General features: G+C 40.4%; 1 protein-coding gene across 3 annotated transcripts; it reads right to left on the bottom strand.

Moving 5' to 3' along the window:
• Window positions 1-551: 551 nt before the first annotated feature.
• Window positions 552-22023, bottom strand: STRADB (STE20 related adaptor beta). 3 transcript variants are annotated; one of them, XM_061608004.1, is made up of 12 exons: window positions 22002-22023; window positions 19482-19538; window positions 18605-18685; window positions 15092-15194; window positions 13717-13838; window positions 13265-13373; window positions 12703-12826; window positions 9439-9610; window positions 5159-5263; window positions 4132-4358; window positions 2714-2756; window positions 552-1968 (listed from the first exon to the last, which is right to left on the bottom strand). In XM_061608004.1, exons 2-12 carry the CDS (start codon window positions 19491-19493, stop codon window positions 1816-1818), a joined length of 1251 nt encoding a protein of 416 aa, XP_061463988.1. In that variant the 5' UTR covers window positions 19494-19538; window positions 22002-22023; the 3' UTR covers window positions 552-1815. The 3 variants fall into 3 exon arrangements, with proteins under 3 accessions (XP_061463988.1, XP_061463985.1, XP_061463987.1); XM_061608001.1 differs by lacking the exon at window positions 22002-22023 and adding an exon at window positions 21704-21995; XM_061608003.1 differs by lacking the exon at window positions 22002-22023 and adding an exon at window positions 21174-21433.
• Between the last annotated feature and the right edge of the window lie 100 nt (window positions 22024-22123).

Consider the following 22123-nt stretch of genomic DNA (forward strand, 5'->3'; position numbering starts at 1 on the left):
TTTTGAATAACTGTGGATTTTGAAGGACAGCTGTATTTTGGTTCTCTTTGTTTTGGAAAGTGCAAATTTGATAGGTTCAGCTTGAAATGTGAACCAAATCCAGTTTCTCTCCCTAATTGCCATGTTAGATTCTGATCACCCAGAAGATTCAGGGCATGAAATCAGGTCCAAATCTAACCCTTTTTGCTAAACCATTTAACCATGCTTTGTGTTCAGCATCAAGCGTTTCTCCTACTTGATCAAAGAGATCACAAGGACGACTGAATAACATCCCCTATTAAAATAATTTTCTGCTGTTTGAAATCTGTATAAAATCACTTGCAAAGCATTTAATACTCATCACCTCAAGCAAGAGAATGCATATTAAGATGAGGACTCTTTAATAAATTCTTAAGAACTCCTATGCAGATGCTTTTTTCTTACCACGTTATTTTTAATTGTTTGATTTTGATATGTGCCACATTTGGTGTTTGGTCTCAAAAGTAGTTTTTGTCTATTTATTGATAAGAATGAAATAAAAGTCCTACCAGAGGAAGCATTACTCAAACAGCTCTCTTAAAGTACATTTTATTCTAGTTACATTTGTCAGAGTTGAGATCAAAATACATAAAGTTTACTTCAGTAGTTTCTTAGCCAAAAGAACACTTGTGATGCTACTCACATCACATCTGATACAACTCTGTGAGGTTACACTTAAAAATAAACTAACATCTATTTTACATAATCAAAATGTACATTAATAAAATATAATTGTAAATCTCAGTATTAAAAACCCTCTCCCCAAAATTAAATGCTGTACAGAGAGCAAGAATTTTGGTTAAGGTCATGCTCATTCAGGCATTCACAGTACTAAGAGTAACATGAACAGAAAGTAGTGTCAGTCTGGCCTTTTTAATGTTCTTTTTTGTCATTTGGGCTTCTTACCTTTCTCTATGAAAGGCATAACAAAGAGGTCAAAATGCAAGGCTTAAAGCTATCTTATTTAAGAATCTATTACTTTGTAGAATAGTGGTTGCAGCAGTGTACTTCTAACAGAAATGTATTATTTAAGTCATATTCATGCTTCTATATGGCTCAGTGGATCTTCCATATTCTTTGCCTCATTATGAAGATTCCTTTTACCTCATTAATCCTATGAAGTTCATCTTGAGATGTTGCTAGTTTTAAGATTAGCTAGGTGAGAACTCTTAGGTAGTGTATTTCAAAATAAAGCTTTGGGATTAATAAGGAACATCTTTATAAATAATATAATCCAAGGAGTTTCAGACTCCAGTTTTATCACTATTAGGAAAACTGTGGTCATTAATGCAAAGTATTTCCATGCTACAGTGATGGCTGCTCCAACAACTGTTTGAGGAGGGGTGGCAGATGATCCTGCAAAGTTCACCATGGTTTGCACACTGCCACTTTTTAGAGTAAGAATAGGCAGTACTTTAAAGAAAAAGTTTATACATGTGATTAACGCCTGAGAGAATGGAAACAATACTTCAGCTTAACACTTCAGAGGCAGTAATCACAGACATACCAAAAATGCCATACCAAGCTAGTTTTATCATAAAAAATTCAGTTATAAAACTGGAAAGGAGATGCTTGAAAGTATGTGGACATTTTTGGCAATTCAAGAAGTGAGGGTTATTGCATTTTCATAGTACCACCTTGGAAGAATTTTCCTCACCATATAGCATCATCTGTACAAAAATTTAACATTTTTCAAGTATATGACTAATATTTGTATTTTAAACATTAAAAAGAAAAAGCAGCAAAAAAATCACATTTTCCCCCAGAGACCAATATCAGAAGTATGGTTTATTATCTTTAGAATTCCCAGTACATCTCTCTCTCGTTTGGCAAAAGGCATCCTGTCTTGCTCCAAATGGTTGCTGAACACGCTGATGACACTTGTGGTTGGGTATGTTGGATGGCAGGAGGCAACAGTGAAAGTAAAGAACCCTTTGTTTGTTCTTTTACCTTAAAGGGAGAACACAGTGACTGGAAATAGTGAACTTGTATCCATAAATCTGTTGAAATCATTAATTCATTTGGATAGGCTCATTATCCTACAACAGGCAGAGAAGTTAGATTTTGAAACTCTGGTTTACTTTGGAAAGGCATGCCTTGCTGTAAATGGGCACCTGTTAGTAATGAGGCTCATTGAATTAGACACTATAGAACAGGGATAGGGAAGCCATATTCACTAGAGGGAAATTGTTCAGTGCCACATACCAGTGGCTGGTGGGGACAAAAGCAAAAGTGGGCAACACCTCTCTCTGCCACACCCTTTTCTCACTTCTCTTTCACATCCCATGCACACTATTCTATGCTGAATGGGAGAGAAGAGACTTCTATTTTCCCAGCCTAGCAGGGAAGGAACAGCTATGGCAGGAACAGAGTGAAAAACTGCTGTGGAGCAGAGGGCTGGATGGAAAGGTTCTACAGCCAAAGATCCCCCACCCCTATTGTAGAACAATGTCTCACTGAAAGTTGACCAATTATGACAAGCAGCCTGCAATTTTTATGCCACTTCTGCAAGCATATTGTTCTTTGTGCACAACTTTTATAGTTCTCCCATTACAATCAAACTGCTCCAGATATATGGCTGCATCTTCCATGTTCAGCTATGAGCAACTTGTGTTCCTAGTTCATGATCGTTTTCTAGATCATAGCCTTGGTTATTATCTTTAGCAGCAAATAGCACAATTTGTTGCAAGCTCACCTGCTTGAAAAAAGCATGCGACAGTAGACCTCTTGCCGATGGCCTAGATCCCAGGAGGAAAACACAAAACTTAGATATTTTAACCTTAGCAGCAAATGGAGTTAGCTAGTAATTACTTTCCCTCCTCTTGCAGCCTATTACATGGTCAATCAATTGAAAGAAAAATCCAGTAAAGGCATTTCATTTTAAATAGAGTCCTTACATAAACTTATTAAAGTTGCTTAATATTTTCAAAATCATATTAAGCCTGAAAAAAGTGTATTTTTCAAGCTCTTCATATGTGAATAGTTTGAAAATAAGGACTGTCAACTAACTGTAGAGTTTAGTCAATCAGCTGCCTTTGTATGGATTAAAATGACACATATTTACATATTACCAAAACGTTACTACGCCTACCTTTTAAAGAGAAGTTTCATTTATTAAGTTATAAATAACCACACATAAAGTTAGAATTCATTTTGACATTTTCCAAAATACCTTTTAAAATAAAAGAAATGTGTGACCTTATTGCCCACTAATTAATCAACTAAAGCTTCAGGTGCAGCCCTACCAAAAATTATAGCATGATCTATTTGCACTTTGTGCAGGAAGAAAAGGGGAAAGATTCAACATAGCTCCTTTTCCTTCTTCACCACCCCAGAATATGGGAAGCACATACAGATCCTCTTACTGTTCCATTACAGTGTCTGTGGGATAATGTTTGCAGATATGGAAAGTATGGGCTTTATTAAGCTCTATCAGAATCTTCTGCATACAGGTACTGCACAGGTAGTGATCCACTTGGATCATGCCTCAAATATCTGTCATCATCACTGTGAACACCTATTTTTACATTTTAGCAAAGAACTGACACTTCAGCAGCCAAGCCTCACTTCTACCTAATCTGATCTGACTGTATTATATGCTCCATAGTACCCCTTCAAAATTTGGAAGCTAGCTTCCTGAGAAATGCGGCTTTTATTTAAAAACAAAAACAAAGGGCGGTATCTAATAAAAAAGATCTGCTAGCGCATGGATTTCCACTTGCACAAGTGAACTTCTCTCTCCTCTCCCTGCACATCTCCCACCCCCTCCCCAAACTTGCTCCAGAGGGTTGAACAGATTCAGAAGGCATGTGAGGAGAGGAGAGAGAGAAGTACCATTGTACAAGTTGAAATCCTTGCATTAGCAGTTCTGTTTAGTTGGAAACCACCCCAAAACATGAGTCTATCTGGTGAAAGCTAAAAATCTTTCGTCAAAGCAATTCTGAAAAATACTAAACAAACATTTACAAAATACATTTGTATGAAATATACAGTGAAAAGATTTGATAATTACAAGCTTTGGGATAAAACAAGGGTTTCAAATAACTGGAAAACTCTTGAACTGCATACAACTGTAATTGCAGTTTTGTGGTCACTAATTGCTAACAGCCTTACCTTTTCTCTGGGTCCTGTTGCAAACAGAGTTCTATCAAGTTATGGAAAGCAGGGGAGAAGGTTTTTGGTGGAGTCTGCAGTCTCTCACTTGCCATTGTGTGTGTCATGCTTTCACCAATTCCAGAGTCAATCCCTGACCGAGAATTTTTTATCCTGGATTCACCACGTGGAAAATTACTTACAGCCCAGGGACAATAAGATGGACCTTTAAGCTTCTGCAGCAGCATCTGGTAGAAATGTTAGGGCAATGCAAAATGTCCAATGACCATCTTAATCTGTCTAAGTCAATAAATTATGGCTCTGCCAAATATACACCCGTTTTAATTTTTGGAACAATAGATTTCAATGAAAATATTTCATGGGGGGAAAACTCTAAAATGTGCAAATTCACCTCCTATCAAAGCTTTTCACTGTCACTCCCCTATCTCTTGTTTCTTCAGCATCCAATCAGGTATCTCATAATGGGGACACAAAGCTACATAGGGCACACAATCCACTTAAGAGTGAGAGCAATGCTTCCTGGATTGGACAATTAGGAACCATGTAAAGAAAATTACAACATCACTGAACGGCAAGCAAAAGCTTTTCAAAACACTGGCTCCTGAATAGGTGAACACCTTTGAACCACTTTACAGCATTTTTTTTTTTAAAAAAGGGAGTGCCAATATGATGCATTTTTATGTTAACAAAACATCACCCTGCTCTTTTTCAGCTCAGCCCTTACAGTATTTTTTAAAACACTGCAATAGAGGAAGTCTTATTGCATTAGACATTCCTCTTCTCCCAGACATTTTAGCATACGATTTTAAATTGCTGTTTAAAAATTTGTTTTTTAAAATTTGTATATTTGTTTTTAATTGTTGTAAACCGCCCACAGAGCTTTGGCTATTGGGGGGAGGGAGTCAGTCAGTCAAATTAGGTAGCTAGGTGTTTAAGAAACTAAAGATTAAGTTGCCTCTTTTTATGACAGTATTACGTATCAAAATAGATGTGCTTAACTAACAAGTTGAAAGATTTGGTGCTTTACCTGTGTACGAGGCATATCCTGAAAAGGTACGTGCCCATTGGCTAGTTCACATGCTGTAATGCCCACACTATAGATGTCAGACTTCGCATTATATCCATACATATCCTATGGAAGAAGACACTGCACTGATGATTTCAACCGCTGAATACCTGCCAATGTGCAAGAACTGAAAGAAACTTATGCATACTGAAATGTAAGAGCGGGTTTTTTGTTTGCAAAGCAGAATACTGGTAGATATTGTTGCTTGTTCTAAGTTCTGTTTGCTTGCTCATGCCCGTGGAATAGGGGAGTTCATAAATCAAAACAGAAATAACCTGTTGCTACATTCAAACCCTGAAGTATATAATATTATGCCCTTTGGGCAGTATTCAGCTAACACATCCCATCAGCGCAATGCACCTTGAATTGGACTCAGAAACGAACTGGCAAGCAGTGCAGCTGTTTTAAATCATGGGAGATCTAAAGGGAACCCCAGTCAGTCATCTGACTACTGCATTTTGGACCAGTTGAAGCTTCTGAGTTGTCTTCAAGGGCAGCTCCATGTAAAGTGCATTGCAATAATCCAATCTGAAAGTTACCAGTGCATGGAGTAGCATGGCCAAGACATCTCTGTCCAAAAGGGGCTGAAGATGGCGATCCAGTCAGAGCTGGAAAAAGGCACTCCTACCCACTGAGACCACCTGAGCCTCCAGTGACAATGTTGAATCCAAGAGGACCCCCAAGCTGTGGACCTGTTCCTTCAAGGAGAATACAACGCCATTCAAAACAGGCCATCTCCCCACCTCCTGGACATGAGACCTCTAGACACATAACATCTCTGCCTTTTCACAATATAGTCTCAATTTATTGACCCACATCCAGCCCATCACCACTTCCAAGCACCAGTCTAGCATCTCAACTGCCTCTCCCGATTCATATGGAACAGAGAGAGTTAGACGTTATCTGCATATTGAAGACACCTCACTTCAAATCTCCTGATGACAGCTCCCAGCACCTTCATACAGATGTTAAATAACATGGGGAACAAGATGGAACCCTGCAGAACAACATAGGGCAGATCCCATGGTGCCAAATAGTAGCTTCCCATAACTATTTTTTGGAAGTGGCCCTGGAGGTATGAGCAGAACCACTTAAGCACAGTGCCCCCAATCCCAACCTCCCTGAGACATTCCAAAAGGATACCATGGTCAACAGTATCAAAAGCTGCTGAGAAATCAAGGAGAACGAGCAGGGTTGCATTTCCCCTATCTCTCTCTAGGGCCACCAAAGCAGTTTCATTGCCATAGCCAGGCCTGAAGCCAGACTAGAATGGACCCAAGTAATCAGTTTCTTCCAAGCATGCCTGAAGCTGGACTGCCACCACCTTTTTGAGCACCTTGCCCAAAAAGGCAATTTTTGCCACTGGGCAATAGTTGTTTAACATGTCTGGGTCAAACACTGGACAAATCTTGTTTACAGCTTGTGGTTAGCCTGGAAAGGGCCTTGAGCCTTAGTTTGGATGAAATGCTAAGTCAAATCAGGGCTTAGCTCAGCATAGCAGCAAAATGATGGGAGGAGCAGAACAGCCACATTCTTCTCTCTGGGAGCCTGTACATTGTGCAAACCAGGAGACTGAATGACACTGCTTCTGTAATGGAAGCATTAACTGTCATGACATCACCTGCAGTATTAGTTCCTGCAAACTCTGTATATATTGTTCACTCAACCCACAGATATTAAGAAAAACTACATAACTAGGTAATGGTGACTAATTCATGTAATGCTCAACCAGCTGTAGTTGTATCCTTATCCTTAGTTTCTCATTTCCCATTTCTCATTATACCATCCCTGACATTTTGCTGAGGCCTGATCACATCATCCTAAACGCGCATTAAAATCTCAAGCAATAACTACAGAAATAGATAGAATTTGGGCCTTTAGCTCCAATAGCCAACTTTCTAGTTCAGCATCCCTCCTAATGAGGCGAGGGTTAAGGGAGGAAGTAATTACTTAGAAAAGTTTATGAGTTAGAAGGGGATTTATCAAAAATAGTCAGAGCTCAAGAGTGGTACATAAAAGGAAGAAATGGGTAACTTACATTTCAAGAATTTTATTGGTATACAAGCCACCTCCGAATAAGTAAGTATTTTATTTTTTTTAGTAATTCAAGTAATGGTTTGTGTCAAACAAAAAATTAACAACATTAAAAACACAATACAAGTCTGAGCAGCCAAAGAAAATAGTTTTAAATTAAAAATGTTCAAAGAGACAAAGAAGTAGTTTTTCCCACTTCTGGAGGTTCTAGTTTCAGAGCAGAATTCTCAGCTACTGTTCAACTTACTGCAGAGTCAGCACGATTATAACTGCTGACAAAACCTCAACTGACAAGTGGGCTGATATGCAAAGAGAGAGCATTAAAGGTAAAAGGATCCTAGGCCATGAAAAAATTAAAATATTAAAACCAGCAGCTTAAATCGGCAACCAGTACCACTGGCAGAGAAGATGTGCATGCTGTGCAATCCCAGTTAATTGTTATTAATCAAAAGTGAAAGAAGGAACTCTGACAGCTATTCCAGCCTGCTTCTCAAGAAGCAGTACTGGGTCCAGGACGACCCCCAGGCTCTTTACCTGACAGGGTCACAGAAATCCTATTGACTACAGTCAGGCTAATCACCAGACCTCAGCCACTTGTTATCAGCGGAGTGGGGAACCATTTTCCTGAAACCACGCTCACCACCAATGTTACTACTGATATCAGCTGATGGGTGGGAGGAACCATTCAATCCTGTTTTGGCTGTGCAATCCTGTTCCCAGTGTTGAGCGGGGATTAAAGCTCTATGCAAAAGTGCCTTTCGAGCAGTTTGCCCGCATAGTGCTTTTGCAAAGGCTTGATGACAGCTCCTGAGCTCCCATTTCCTCAAATAGAAGATAGAGGGCTGTCTTAAAGCCTTTGCAAAAGCCTCCCTTCTTCCCTCATTAACTCCCTGACACTGGGGATTAAGGGGGACGGGGAGAACTGAAAAAGCCTTCATATCTTCCCCTCCCTCTGAAAGTCTGCAATATTGGGAACTTAATGGGGGAAAGGGGGAGACTTGGAAAGGCTTTTCCTTCTCTCCTTTGGGCAGTGCAGGAAGGGTGAGAAGGAAGCCAGTGCTTGCTGCTGGCACTTGGGAACTCCCTCTCCCCGCAAGTAATTTTGACAGGTGGGCAGGGTCACCTGCCTGTCAATTATGTATATCATAATGATGCCACATGATTGAAAGGTGGTGGCCACACTCACCCATCAAAGTTAGCCCATGGGGCCAATCTTCATAAAGATCTGGCCTGTGGAACTACAAAAGTTCCCCACCCTTGCTTATCATCATCACCAATATCTTGTCTGGGTTCAGTTTTAACCTGTCTCCCTCATCTGCTTGACTAGGGCCTCTAAATACTGAAGTAATATAAAGCTGAGTATCATCAGCATATTGATGGAACCCAATCCCAAAACTATGGATGATCTCTCAGCAGCCTTAAATCTGTTAAGAATTACATAGGGAAGGCAGAATTATAGGAGGGGAAATAACTTTGAATGAGTAGCCAACTTTTCTATTTGCCTTACTTTGAAAGCATCTCAATGTAAGATTTTGTATTTACGGTATCTTATACCAGAAAGACAAATTAAGTCTTATAAGAAGTGAATACATACCCCTTTGGAAGTAGCTACATCAAATGCTGAATGCCTGCACATGGTTATCATGTTGAGATATCAGAAAGATGTGTAATGAAATATTCAAAATATCATTGAGTATAAACAAGTTATGATTTAATGACAGCTTTGCTGCACTACTTACATGAAGCTGTTTGAAAGGAAACTAGAGCTTTAATTATGAACTTTTTGACTACAACAATGATGATTTTAGTGAAGTAAATATAGTTCTACAAGGAAGGAATGGTTGATTAAGATATAGTGATAGTTCAATGATGTACAGATTTCTATAACTGATCCAATGATTTTCAGTAATAACTTCTAATAATAATTACATACTGGAACAGGAATTATGGAGCAACAATGATTTAAGGATGTGCATTTCACATTATATGTAATTTTTCAAATGCGTATCTCTTAATCATTGTGTGTTATATACAATGTTAAAAGATGTCTAATGTTAACAAAAAAAAAAGGAGAGCATTAATCCATCAGGATTAGTTCTTATAATGCAGAATTAGAACTCTTTATAGATATTTCTAAGGTTCAGTCTGTGCCAGTAAGTATATTCTGCAAAACTGCTCAGTCACAATGAAACACAACATATACTGACCTGCCTCAGTAGTTCAGGACTGAGCCAAGGAAGCACTGATGTACTGAACTGGGGGAAGTCATACACAGCTTTTAACTGTTGCCCACTGCTGACTAAACTGTAAAGATGATTTAAGCCAGACAGATAAACTAGGCCATCCCCAGAAATCAGTATGTGGCTAGCTTTAATACTTCTGAAAGACAAACAATGTTTTAGTTAGAAAAATGATTCAGACAACAACAAGATTCTAACACACATTTTACAATGTCTTCCACATGGCCTGGCAGTCACTATACTGAATCATCACAGAGAGATTGTGTATGTATGTATCTTGAAGATGTACAGTGTGTGTTTGTTGTTGGGCTGTTGACCCATAGGCATTACTGTCTCTAGTTGTTTTCCATAAAGCCTGCAAGTTTGGAGAAGTAACTGTTATCTCCTGGCCTGAGAGAGAGCAGACATCCAAGGCCAGCGGTTGTCATGGTAACGTGAGATAGCAACTGGGAAAGTTCTAACAGAGTCTGTAAGTTGTGTCTTCTGCATTTTGCCTCTGAACTGAGCGGTTGTCTTCTGTGTTTACCTTTGGAGAGAGATGTACCAGAAGGGGGGGTGACTGAAGAAACTCTACATGTATTTACTCTTAAGCCTGTTGGCCCTAATGTCTTAATAAAGACTCTTAACCTGATCTAATGCATCTGAGAAGTTTCTTGCTCCACTTAACTCCAAAGTAACGTATGCTGTGTCACGCAAGAACCGCCACCATCAACATTTGTTGCTCTCAACAGCAATGAAGAAATACTTTAATGAGTAAATACCAGATCTCATTAAGTGATGGTGCATGAAGAGATGATCACCAGAAATCAAAGATTGCCTTGTAATTTCAAAAATCAAAAAACACCCATTAGAACAGCAGTGGGGAACCAGGCCCCCTATTTAGCCCACTTAGACCCTGACCTTTCCCTGAAGTTTTGACCCTTAGAAAAAGACAAGGGAAGCCAAGAAAAATGTTTCATCTTCACTGCTGCTCAGCTGCTCACCCTCTCCATTACATTCCTTCACTTCACGTTTGGGAAACAGGCTGAGAGGCAGAAAACAGAAGGGGTACTCTGGTGATTCCCAAAAGATTCCTCTGTGCACTGTCCAGCCCTGCCCTTCTAATGATTAGGCCTTTGTCATGAAAGGCACAGACTCTTTCCCAGTCCTTGCCTCTGCTGAGCCCAAAGAAGAATGCGTCAGGATACTTAGTGTACAGAAAGCTATGACTATTTGCGGTATTATTTGTTTTGATTACTGTGTGTTTTTCTTTCTATATATAGAGAGAGAGAGTCTGTTCATAAAGATCGTGGACGCCTTTATTCTCACAATTACAAAATGAGTACAATGAAGCAGCTAAATACTCAGTTTTCTACCAAGTAACTAAGTGCCTCATTGTAGTTATTTTGCATTTGAAAGAATGATATCCCTAGGTCTTTATAAAGTATAGTCACACAATGTAGTCCATGGGGCGTTCATGGAATCGTTGCAATGCATATGTATGGCTGTTTTTATATGTATATGTGCCTTTAAGAGGTTAGGATTTGCAAATGGAAGCTTATAATGATGTTTTCTCAACCTTGGGCACCTGCAAGAAGTTCAGCTTGTTAGAGATTGGGTCAAGTAACGGTCAATGAGTAAACAATCTACACCCAGCTGTGTCTTATCTAGGAGGCTAATGGGCTGGGAGAGGACCGTTGGATGTACTCTCAAGGATAATAGCCTTGATGCTGATCTAGATAGCTCTAATGAGATGCATGTGTCAAGGAACAGCAACGCATGTTCCAAGGGAGGGTGGCATGGAGAGGTCAAGATGACCTGTTTACACCAGAACAGTGTCTTCTCACGTGGATAGGATGATCCATCAAGGGCCTTGACACCTTAGGTCAAAAGACTGCGATACTTCAAAGATAGTGACATAGTAGCCATAGCCTATTAGGCATAGGGTAGCTTTGATGCCTAGTCTGATATAGCATAATTAATCATGTATCCTGTCAAGATGCGATGATCTGATGTAAGATAGCGGCTAATGATGTATTCCGTTACCATTGTGCTTTGCCAAGATTTTTGCTATAAAAGGCATACATGTAGCCCAGTTCAGGTTTCAGACTGCAAGTGTCTATGCAGGGACCTTGCAGCCCGTTCCATGTTATTGAGTATGCCTGTGTGCTTGCTAAATTACTCAATAAACATCTCCTTTGTGAGTAAACTTTGAATCTGTCTGATTGATTCCTTGGTACTGAACTTAAATTTGAAGCAGCCCACAGCCGGGGCAATACACACAGCAAACAGATTTTCAGAAGCCTTGGCTATACAGAACAGTTGCAGTGCTGGCAATAGGATTCCAGTGCTGTGATCCAAAGAGACCTTTTCGGTACACAGAAAGGTTCATGCACACATCAGTTTCTCCAGTTCCCTTCCCCAAACTGTTGCACCAATACTTCTCATTGCATTTGGAACCTGCTTCCCGAGTTGCCTGAAATGTTGTTATTATTATTATTATCTTTATTTATACCCCACCATTTTTCCAAAACTGGAACTCATGGCGGCTTCCAGATAAAAAATACATATAATTAAAAACATACAAAATCTACATTAAAATAAGATTAAACAATTTCCAATATTAAAACCATACATGTTGGGTTAGCTTGGCCAGCTGTTGGGGGGAAAGGAACCAAAGCCCTAATAAACTTGACAATTTGATCAGGGGAGGGCTGGAGCTCAGTGGTCGAGCATCTGTCTCGCAAGCAGAAGGTCCCAAGTCAATCACTGGCAGCTCCAGGTAGGGCTGGGAATGTCTGAAACTCCAGAGAGCTGCTGCCAGTCACGGAAGACAACCGTGAGCCAGATGGACCAATGGTCTGACTCAGTATAAGGTAGCTTCCTCGGTTGCTATGAACTCAGGCAGCTCATCGCACAATAACCCTTTGGATTGGCGCCCAAAGATTCAGAGTTTACTCACACCAGAAAGGGTGACTATAGCGCTCAGATGTCAAATACAAGCTCCCAACAATTAGTAAGAGTTGGCATATTTTTAATTTGTTTTACTGCATTCTGAAATTTTGTAAGCCACCCTGAAAATTTTGGTAGATTGGTACAAATCCTTATAACTAATTATTAAATAGATAAAGCACCCAGCAGTCAGGAGGAGAGCCTACTAACAAACTGAAGCAAAGAAAAAGATGAATTAGACAAGTAACCATGCTGCAATCATCTCACACTTTCCTATAACAAATGTTTTCTACCCAATACCTGTGAATGTAGCCATGTTGGTGCATGTAGTTTAACCCTCTGATGGCTCCAAACAGGATATTTCCTATCAGCATTTCACTCATGCCTTCAGGAAAGTAAGTCCTCAGTAGATGACTGGCTGAACCTAGAAAAGGTGTGTGAAACTTGCTAGCAAGTCAAAACAAGGACCTTACTTATAAAATAAAACCAGAGCTGACTACAAGACATTTTCCTGTCATAGTTCAGAGAGGTGTGACCCATAAAACTGATCCCCTGCTACATTTTGGAGGATGCTCACAAATAACCTCATGGGTAGTGCACAGCTATGCATGATCAAAGAACAGTCTTGCACATTAGGAAGATGGTATTGCACACCATCACTGGTCTCCTGCCATATGTGAATTTGCTTATGGTTGAGGGAACCAACCCTCTGGAGTGGTTTTGGGGGGCTGCAGGGAGCGGGAGAGGAAAGGGGACTCCTGCTGTCTGAGTGGATGTGTGCTTGGACTGCATTGGATATAACCCTCAATTAGCTGCAGAGATAATTCAATCAATATGTAGCTTTTGCCAACAGAATACTTACTGTAGGCCATGAAAGGAGAAATAACCCAAAGCCAGCTTCCAGCTGTAAACACTGCCCAAAGAGTCATGATATTGGGATGACGAAAGGAGTGGGATAATACCACCTCATTCTAGAAGAGTAAGTGTTATTATTTTAAAGAGCAGCAGAACATTACAAACCCTCAGCCACAGCCCTCTACTAATCTGAAGACAATCCCCAAATCAGAAATGAAAAAGACTTTTGGACTGTTGCATAATGTCAGAAATGCAAGCTCAAGCAATTCAGCAAATGTATCACTGCAGCTGATCACAAGTTTTTAAACTTCTTAGCATACTTAGAATTATTTCCTTTTTAAGAACCTTGCCTCTTCAGAGGGTGTTCATTTTTAAGCACTTTATACGATGTTTAAAAACCACCTCCCCCTTTACAGGTTAACTTCATAAATATGTAAAATGTTAAACCATCCGTTTTACTTGTAAAGCTTTCAAGCGTTCTTCAGAACATCTTTCGAGATCCGTAACCCTTACAGCCACCAGTGTTCCTGTAGGGATATGGCGTGCGAGGTAGATTGAAGTAAAGTTGTTGCATCCCCTTCCTATTAGCAAAACAGAAGTTGACCACTTTAGCAACTCTGAAATGTTTCTTAGTTATTAATTCATCATTTATCATTCACACATCCTCAAAAATTTAAGACACAGAACAGAAGATTATGAAAATAGCTGTTGATGCTTTTTAGAAATGCTATAATTTTGTTAGTTTGATTTTTTGTAAATTGTATTGTTTTTATTTGTATTTTGTATTTGTGTTTTTTATTTGTGTGTAAGCCGCCTTGCGGGCCTTTCTGGCCAAAAGGCGGCCTAGAAATAAAACAACATAACATAAGAATACCTGTGCCAAAACTGGGCATTGATTATAACTAAGTTGAGCAAGCAAAATAAGGTATTGCTGCAAGTCTGACTTTGGTTTTGCTGAACAATATTGAAGGGTCGGGAAGACATTTTCTATGGCTAAAAGCTAATTTATCACAATCCAAAGGACAAATATCAAAAGCAGTCAATTTTTATAAGGCCAACTGCAAATTACAAAGACTCATGTTGCAGTGCCTCCAAATGGATAGCATGTACACATCATGTGAAATACATTTAGGCAGTGGTTGACAAAAATAAAGGCAGGTAAAAGAACAAACTGGGAATTTAATAAGGATGCCAATTCAAGTCCATCTGAAAATAGTCTTCAGCCTCACAGTGCCACAAGCGGCACCCTCACATCAGTTCCAGGGTAGTTACTGGCAGCTCCCAACTTTAGGTAGCCATTAACACTCAAAGGGGCTTATGTTGCACTGGCATGAAAGGACAGCATTCTCTCCAACATCCTCACACAGCATTCTATAGATCTTTAGCAAAGGATAATGTGGACTTGCACTTTCCTCATATAAAGAGAAGTGGCTGGAGGGATTCCCTGGCCAAGAGGCGGAGTCAGGGATAGCAATCTGCAGCATCTTTGGGAGTTTAAGTCACCGCTTATAGCACTGCAGCTACCATGGGCCAAAAGGGCATTGGTCTCAGTATTATAATCACAAGAAAAGCAAGCAAGTCAGATGTGAATGGATGGTAAAGAACAAGCAAATATTAAGAAAGATCAGTAAGGTTGCATGATTCAAAACTAATGGCCAGGAGTGGGTAGAACTCTAGATTTTCCCCTCATGGAACAATACTGTCCAGTTTGCTGATCTCTCAGCCAGACAAGGTAGGAAGATAAGATATTTGTAAACCACCCTGGGAGCCCTTTTTCATCTGAAGAGAGGGGTAAAAATAGGAAATATCATTTTTCAGATCACAAGCTAGTCACCTATTTCCACCTGGAGATCATAATGGGATACATCAGAGGACCATGATATTTCTTCATTTTGTCTTTGAGTTGATTGTCCCCAACACAAAGCAGGTTCATCTGTCTGAACAGTAAAAAGATTTTAACATATACACACTTTTAATGTGTAAAAATTGCAGCAAACAGTGCAACTTCACATAAACCTTGGAGATCTGCCAACACTCTAGCTACGCATCTTCCAACAGTATTGCAAGGTCTCTTAATTTTGCCTTTGCTTTGTTGTCAAAGGATGAATTAGTTAGGGGTAGGTAGGGTTTTCGTCATGTCCATTTTATTTAGGTTTGTTTATTGCTACCTGAGATTTGGATTGGGCAAGTCAAACTATTGTCAGCCAATCTAATACAAAAAGCTCAATATTAAGTGTTTGTCTGCAAAATAATATTTAGTCAATCTGTAATATAGTCCCCTTCCCTCAGAAATACAGTAGCAATCCATTATGACTGAAACCTATAAAGAGTAAGAAGAGAATCACACACGCCAAAAGCAGCATCTGCAGGGCTGTGGTTACTGAATTAACATAAACAGTAAAAAAAAGTCTCACCTTTTAGATATTAATTAAATGCTTACATTCACATACCTCAAGAGTATAGGGCAAGACGGATTAGGACTTTTTCATACTTGGAAGCATTAAACTATACAGATTCAGCAGAACATTTTATGTTTACCTCTTAACAGTGCTTGGCATTGAATGATTCCTAGAAAGCCGTTCGTGACTACTAAAGTTGCAATTACTATACTGGGCTATCAGTAACTGAGAGCAACTTGCAACAAAATGAAAACCACAACTGCAGATATACACAATATTGCCTCCAATGCAGACTTTAGGTCATATGTAAGGTAACCAAGAGTAGGCAAATATATCTGCTAACATGTCCTGTACAAGTTCACAGACTTGTCCATTTTACCTGACAAGATCTTTCCCAGGGCTAAAGAAACATATGGGTTTCTGTATATTTAACATGAAGGAACATGACATTTATTATCTTGGCACTAGGCATGACTGGCACTTAAAACATCAGCTCCCCACTCCAGAAGATAAATAAACATGTTGTTTTATTTAGCATACATACTTATAGCCCCCCCTGCCATCCAAATGCACTACTGTATCATACATAGGACCTCACCCCACACCGCATATGAGAAAAAAAGAGTAAGGAAATTAATTAATGCACTTCAAACCCCCTTTTACTGTCTGATATGCTAAGGATAGTCGTGATGGTAGCCTCCGTTATTTATTATCATTGTGGAATGAGGGGAGTGTGCAGTTCCACCCACCCTTGAGCGGGGGACAGCAGCTGCACACGAGTCAGACTGCTGTCAGGAACAGTACATCTGTGTGACTGACAGGTGGCAATTTGGATTATTATTTATACAGTTCTGTCAGTGAATGGTTTTATTGTCTCCTTGGTGCTTTTACAGCACATTTTTGTTGAGCGGAAGAAGTGACTGGTATCAATGGCTGGTGATTGAGTGGGAGGTATTGATTGGGTGGAAGACGTGTTTGTGTGCAGTGGTGGATATGTGGAAATAGAATGGGATGAGCGATACTGAGCGTCTTGCAGGTATTGTATTGTTTGTTTAGATGCAAGGTAGAATTTGGGAGTGCTATGCAGTATTTTGTGAGTCAGGATGTGCCTTGGCAACAAGGAGGTTGAAGAGGGAAGGGTCCCTGACTCTAAAAATGTTTCAAAATGTGATGCTCTGTCTGTTTGGTTTTTAGGTTTTTATTGGATTGCATCATATTTAATTTCTCAATTCCCTTGTTATATCTTGTAATACTGTGAGAACTGCGTAGAGACTATTTTAAGCATTAAGCAGTACATAAATATATTAAGCAAGTAAATAAACACGATGCTTTCCACATACAAGTCCCCTTCTATTTTATTCATGAATTGGGCCATGTTACAATACCATGCGAGTCCATCAAGCATGGAAATGGACTGCCTTCAAGTGGATCCCAACTTATGGCGACCCTATGAATAGGGATTTCATGGCAAGCAGTATTCAGAGGGGGTTTACCATTGCCTCCCTCTGAGGCTAGTCCTCCCCAGCTGCCTAGGGCCTGCTCAGCTTGCCACAGCTGCACAAGCCAGCCCCTTTCTTGTCCGCAACTGCCAGCTGGGAGGCAACTGGGCTCCTTGGGACTATGCAGCTTGCCCACGCAGCTGCACAGGTGGCAGGGCATGTAACTCCTGAGCCACTCACTGTGGGAGTGATCTTTAGCTGGCCCTTGACACCCAGGGACACGAGCAGGGATTTGAACTCACAGACTGGACTCCTAGCCAGGCTTCCCACTGTGCTATACCAGCTGTTGCATCAAGCATAGTAAGGTAAAAAACATAAGAACGTGAAGCCCCCAAAAGCCAACTATAATGAAAACTCTGCTTCTACATGAGATCATTTAAGATAGTAATTGAGGCAGAGAGAGAATGAAGAGTGCAGGCAGTTGATCCAATGAGAGCACAAAAGCTAGGATCTTAAAGATTTTGCTCTGTGACTGGAAGGAGAGCTCCATACAAGGAAGGCTCCCTTCTGTTCATCTAATTGCCTGGCTTGCACATCACAGTAAGTCACAGTCTGAAAAACTATGGCATAGTCTGAATGCCTGCCTCATTCCATCCTTTGCAGCACCAAGAGGAAATAAACCACAGTGCTGTCTTTGTGCTACATGTACACCAGGCTTGTTCTTGGCTTGCCACTTATAGATTGTTTCTATTCAAACAAATCAAGAGGAAACAGGCCACAAGCCAAAGCCAGTGCTGTGGTTTGTTTCCTCTCTGTGTGTCAAGGGAGGACCAGGCTAGGGATGATTTCATAGTAAGCCAAGGTTTTTCCCCCAGATTGTGACTTGCTGTTACTTACACGCCATTACTTGCAAACAGAGCCAAACCAACGTCTTTTTATTTTTAAATTGCATAAATTGCTTTTCTTACAAACTTATCCAACATTGTGTATTGCAAAAAGCTGGTGGGAAAATCTGATCTAACCCATGAAACAGCACTATAAAATGCAAAATAAAAAATAAATTCATTATACAGTTCACGCTGTGGCCCAACAAAAATTTGCTATTGCAGCTGTGGAAGGGAAAGATCCACATGCTGCATGCACAAAGTTCTACTTGACTTAGCTAGCAATGGGAGCCCGGGGAGGGGTGGATTCTGAATCACAGTAATGTTGCACTCCTCAATTCAGATATAACTTACACTGGATATGCCCCTCCATGTAATGGTCTTTTAAAAACGTAAAGTAGGTGACTCTTCTTCTTGCTGTTATGTAAATTTGTATAAATGAGCAGAGATCAGCTAACAACTACTCTCTGCCAAGAACGAAGGCAGCAAGAGTTTCAGTTTGGACACACACTATCCAAAGAGAGCAGAAAATAAATGATGCATTCTCTCTTTCAAGGATGCAGACACCACTGTGACAGGACTAGCACTACTGATACAGGTCAAGTTAACATACACTTCCTCTTACCAAGTCTTGAGTGCTGCTGCCTTCAGATTGTTTTTCTGCTCCAATGGATTCAACTTGTGTCCGTAGAATACAGGAACAGTCCTTGAAAAGCATAAAACTTGAGCAATAAGTGTACCCTATATTATATTTTAACAGCTTTGTTACTGGCCAATCTAGAATGATGTGGCATTGGAATCTTACAAAATAGTGAAAAAGAACAAACCCACCCCAAACACCAGAGCTTCGGCTATGGGGCGGTACACAAGTGCAATAAATAAATAAATATAAATAAACACAGTCTGCTAACCCAGATGAGAGGGATCAGGAATTTAAAGACCTTGCCAGATTATTTGGACCCACTGGACAATTAACACCATTTTGAAAGCTCATCATCAAGTATGGTTTCTCAAGATTATGTATTTCAAAGCCTTCAGCTCTCCTTTGAACAATTATCAATACAGAGCTACACAGAGCACAGATCTCCCTGTAGGTCTTCAGCATAGAATAAAGCCTAGCAACTATATGCTTCTGAGCTGAAACTTGGACCACCATATTTAGATGCAAATATAAGAACAGGCACAAAGACCACAGCAGTCCATTTTACAACCCCAAGGAAGGTTCCACACAGAAGTGAAGCTGAGTGGGCCAGAGTTGTGGGTTCCTATAGAACACACTCTTTAGAAAACGCATGTTTCCCAATCTCTCTGCAGTTCTAAAAACTAGCAATTTTAGCCAAATGCAAAGGAAGCAAATGTAGTAAAGAAAAAGGCATTTTGGCTGATTGTTTTTTTAAGCATATAAAGCAGATTTCTATCTGAAATATGCTACAAACTCTGGAACACAACCAGATACTGAAGAGTCAAAACAAAACAGAAGTCACAATGAAATATGAGCTTACCAAGCAAGACATGGAACTGCCTTAGTTCATAGAAAATGTCATGCAAACCCATTTACTCTGAAACAGAATATCAAGATAAAGGTTACATTTAGCCCAAGATCCCTAACAGTAGCCAAGCAAAGATGCTACTATTTCCTTATGCTCACTAAAGAAAAAGTGGGATATAAATGAAGTAAAAAGAAACAAACAAAACGAAGTAAAACTCTTAGAAAGGTCCCCCCACAGTCAGCTCTGCATATGGCTGTTCAGTATGGTATCAATTCTTCTTGGCTACCTCCAGTATCAGAGGCAGTATTGCTTATGAATGTCAGTTGCTGGGGAACACAAGTGAAGAGAATGCTGTGGTGCCATGCCCTGTTTGTGAGTGTCTCTGCACAATCATCCCCTCCCATCAGATTAATTATTCGATAAATGGGTAGGGGGAGATAAAATCTCATCTGATGTGCATGGATCAGCTGGAAGTTCAGCATTTGTGTTCTTGTGTGTGCCCTGTGTGCATGTCAGACTGTGGGACTGCTGCATCCAGTTTTGGCCACACCCATTGGTAGTATGTGACCTCCACAGGCCAGCCAAGGGTAAGCAATCCTCAAGCCAAAAATGGTTAGCCACCCCTCCCCAAGATAAATGTCAAAGAGGGCCTGCAGCTGTTTTTAAATGGATTTCCTTTTAAATCATTATAAAGTGTCAGATACACATTTGGCAAGCATCTTATATAAGAACAGATACAGTGCATATGAGTGAAACAGACTCTAGTCCACAAAAACTTATGCCACAATAATTTGGTTAGCCTTTAAGATGCTACAGGTGTTTTTGCTACAACAGACTAATGTGGCTACTCCTTTGGAAGCAAACATTTAAATGTTCAAAAATATTCATGCTGTGCTTTGAAAAAAGAAAACGGCAAATAGGTCACCGAAAAATGGGGAAGGAAAGAAAATCAGAAGTTTGAGAAAAACATTGATAGGTACTTTTGTTAACTACATTCTGAAGAGGGGAGCAGAGCTCATTCCAAAGCAAGGGTGTTAGGGGTTGGCCCAGGGTCTTTGCACTGTGTCTTAGATCTTTTGTGTCCCCTCCCCACTTGTTTTCTTTTAATTTTAAATAATCAAAACTTTAATTTAAAAAAAACAAAACAGGTCAGCTGGGTATACAGTAGGGCCCCGCTTTACAACACTTCGCTAATGCGGCAGTCTCAATTAGACGCAATTAGACTAAAGCCCCACTCATACGGCGCTTGTTCCGCTTTTACGGCGGTTTTCGGGCATCGCACACCATTCTATTCAATGAGTTCCACTTTTCAGTGGTTTTCGTTTTTCAGCGGGGGTCCAGAACATGGGGCCCTTCTGTACTGCAAAACAGAGCACTGATGAGACCCCAGCCATCCACCATCTTAATTTGCTCAGAGGCCTAAAAATTTCTATCTACACCTATAAATAAGTACATGCAAACTTTATTTTTTAATTATTTATATGACAAGTTTTATATGCCACTTAAATCAATAAACATTTCCAAACAGTTTACATAAAACAATTACAAAACATTCATCAAAAATACCAGTAAGATCAATCAGTAAAAAACAAATCGACATAAAATGTGTATCACTGGCCTGAGCTCAAAGCCCTTTAATTTCCTTAGAAATACCCAGGTTCCAAGGGAGAAATAACTGCTATAAGTCCTGCTTAAGTGCCTTACCGGTATCCGCTCTTAAGCTCCTACAGGCTTGAGAACAGCTAACTTTGCAATCGGCACGCATAAAATCAGGTTGCGTAGAAACATAAACATTACATGTCCTATGTCAAGAGTGCTAATGATAACAACTCCAGAAAGACTGTGGTTAGATCGATCTACAGTAAATCATGAAGCTTTCTTCCTTGTAAACCAGCGCAGCTCCACTTTCAAGGGAGAAGGCACACTGTGGCACTGCCTTCAATCTTCCCAGGATCCAGCCCCTCCCCAAGCTTGTCAGGGCACAAGATTTAAACGAAAGCAAGTGGCCAGCGTGAACGACAGCTGAATTACTCAGCTGCGTTACAAAAACTTCGGCCTCAGTGGTAGGCAAATGGAAACGTTAAGTTTACAAGAGCAATAATCTATTTTTCCTCTGCGGAGAGGAGAGACTGGGCCAATCGGCTTTCCCGCTACAGAGTTTGTTTTCCCCATTGCACTTGCTGCTATCCTTTACAACCAAACTCAACTTCGGTTATGACCTTATACCCACTTACCTGGAAGTAAGCCTCGCTGAACTCAGTGAGTCTTACTTCTAATCCAAGCAGACGTGCATAGGATTAAGAGGATGTCCACCCGCTTCTCCCACAACGGGATAGGCAGCGGCTGAAGAGGGACCACCCTCCCCAAGGCCACGAGGGAGTCTAGCAAGCCCCGAACTAGAGTTGACCGTTGTCAGGAGAGGGGAATAGCAATAAAGCCTCCCTCCTCCTGCCCAGACAGCCACAGTCTCGTCTGTCCTCCCTCAAAAATCACAGCAATCAACGAGCTTCAATAAACCAGCCTTTGAGTCACCTCAAACTTTAAGCCCCGCCTCCGTAAAGTAACTGTGAGTGAGGCCGGGCCGGCGAAGTGGGCAAGCGCTATCCACCGTAGGACTACGAGCCCCACAATGCATCACGGCCAAATCTTTGCGC

The sequence above is a fragment of the Rhineura floridana genome, chromosome 2, assembly GCF_030035675.1.
Source record: "Rhineura floridana isolate rRhiFlo1 chromosome 2, rRhiFlo1.hap2, whole genome shotgun sequence".
NCBI classification, from domain to species: domain Eukaryota; kingdom Metazoa; phylum Chordata; class Lepidosauria; order Squamata; family Rhineuridae; genus Rhineura; species Rhineura floridana.

What these genes read in the sequence shown, in the direction of transcription:
- STRADB (XM_061608004.1), bottom strand. An exon ending in AACGCTTGAAAGCTTTACAA is followed by an intron (nt 13,374 to 13,716) that starts GTAAAACGGATG and finishes TTACTCTTCTAG; the next exon opens with AATGAGGTGGTATTATCCCA. An exon ending in CAACAGGACCCAGAGAAAAG is followed by an intron (nt 2,757 to 4,131) that starts GTAAGGCTGTTA and finishes CCTGGGATCTAG; the next exon opens with GCCATCGGCAAGAGGTCTAC.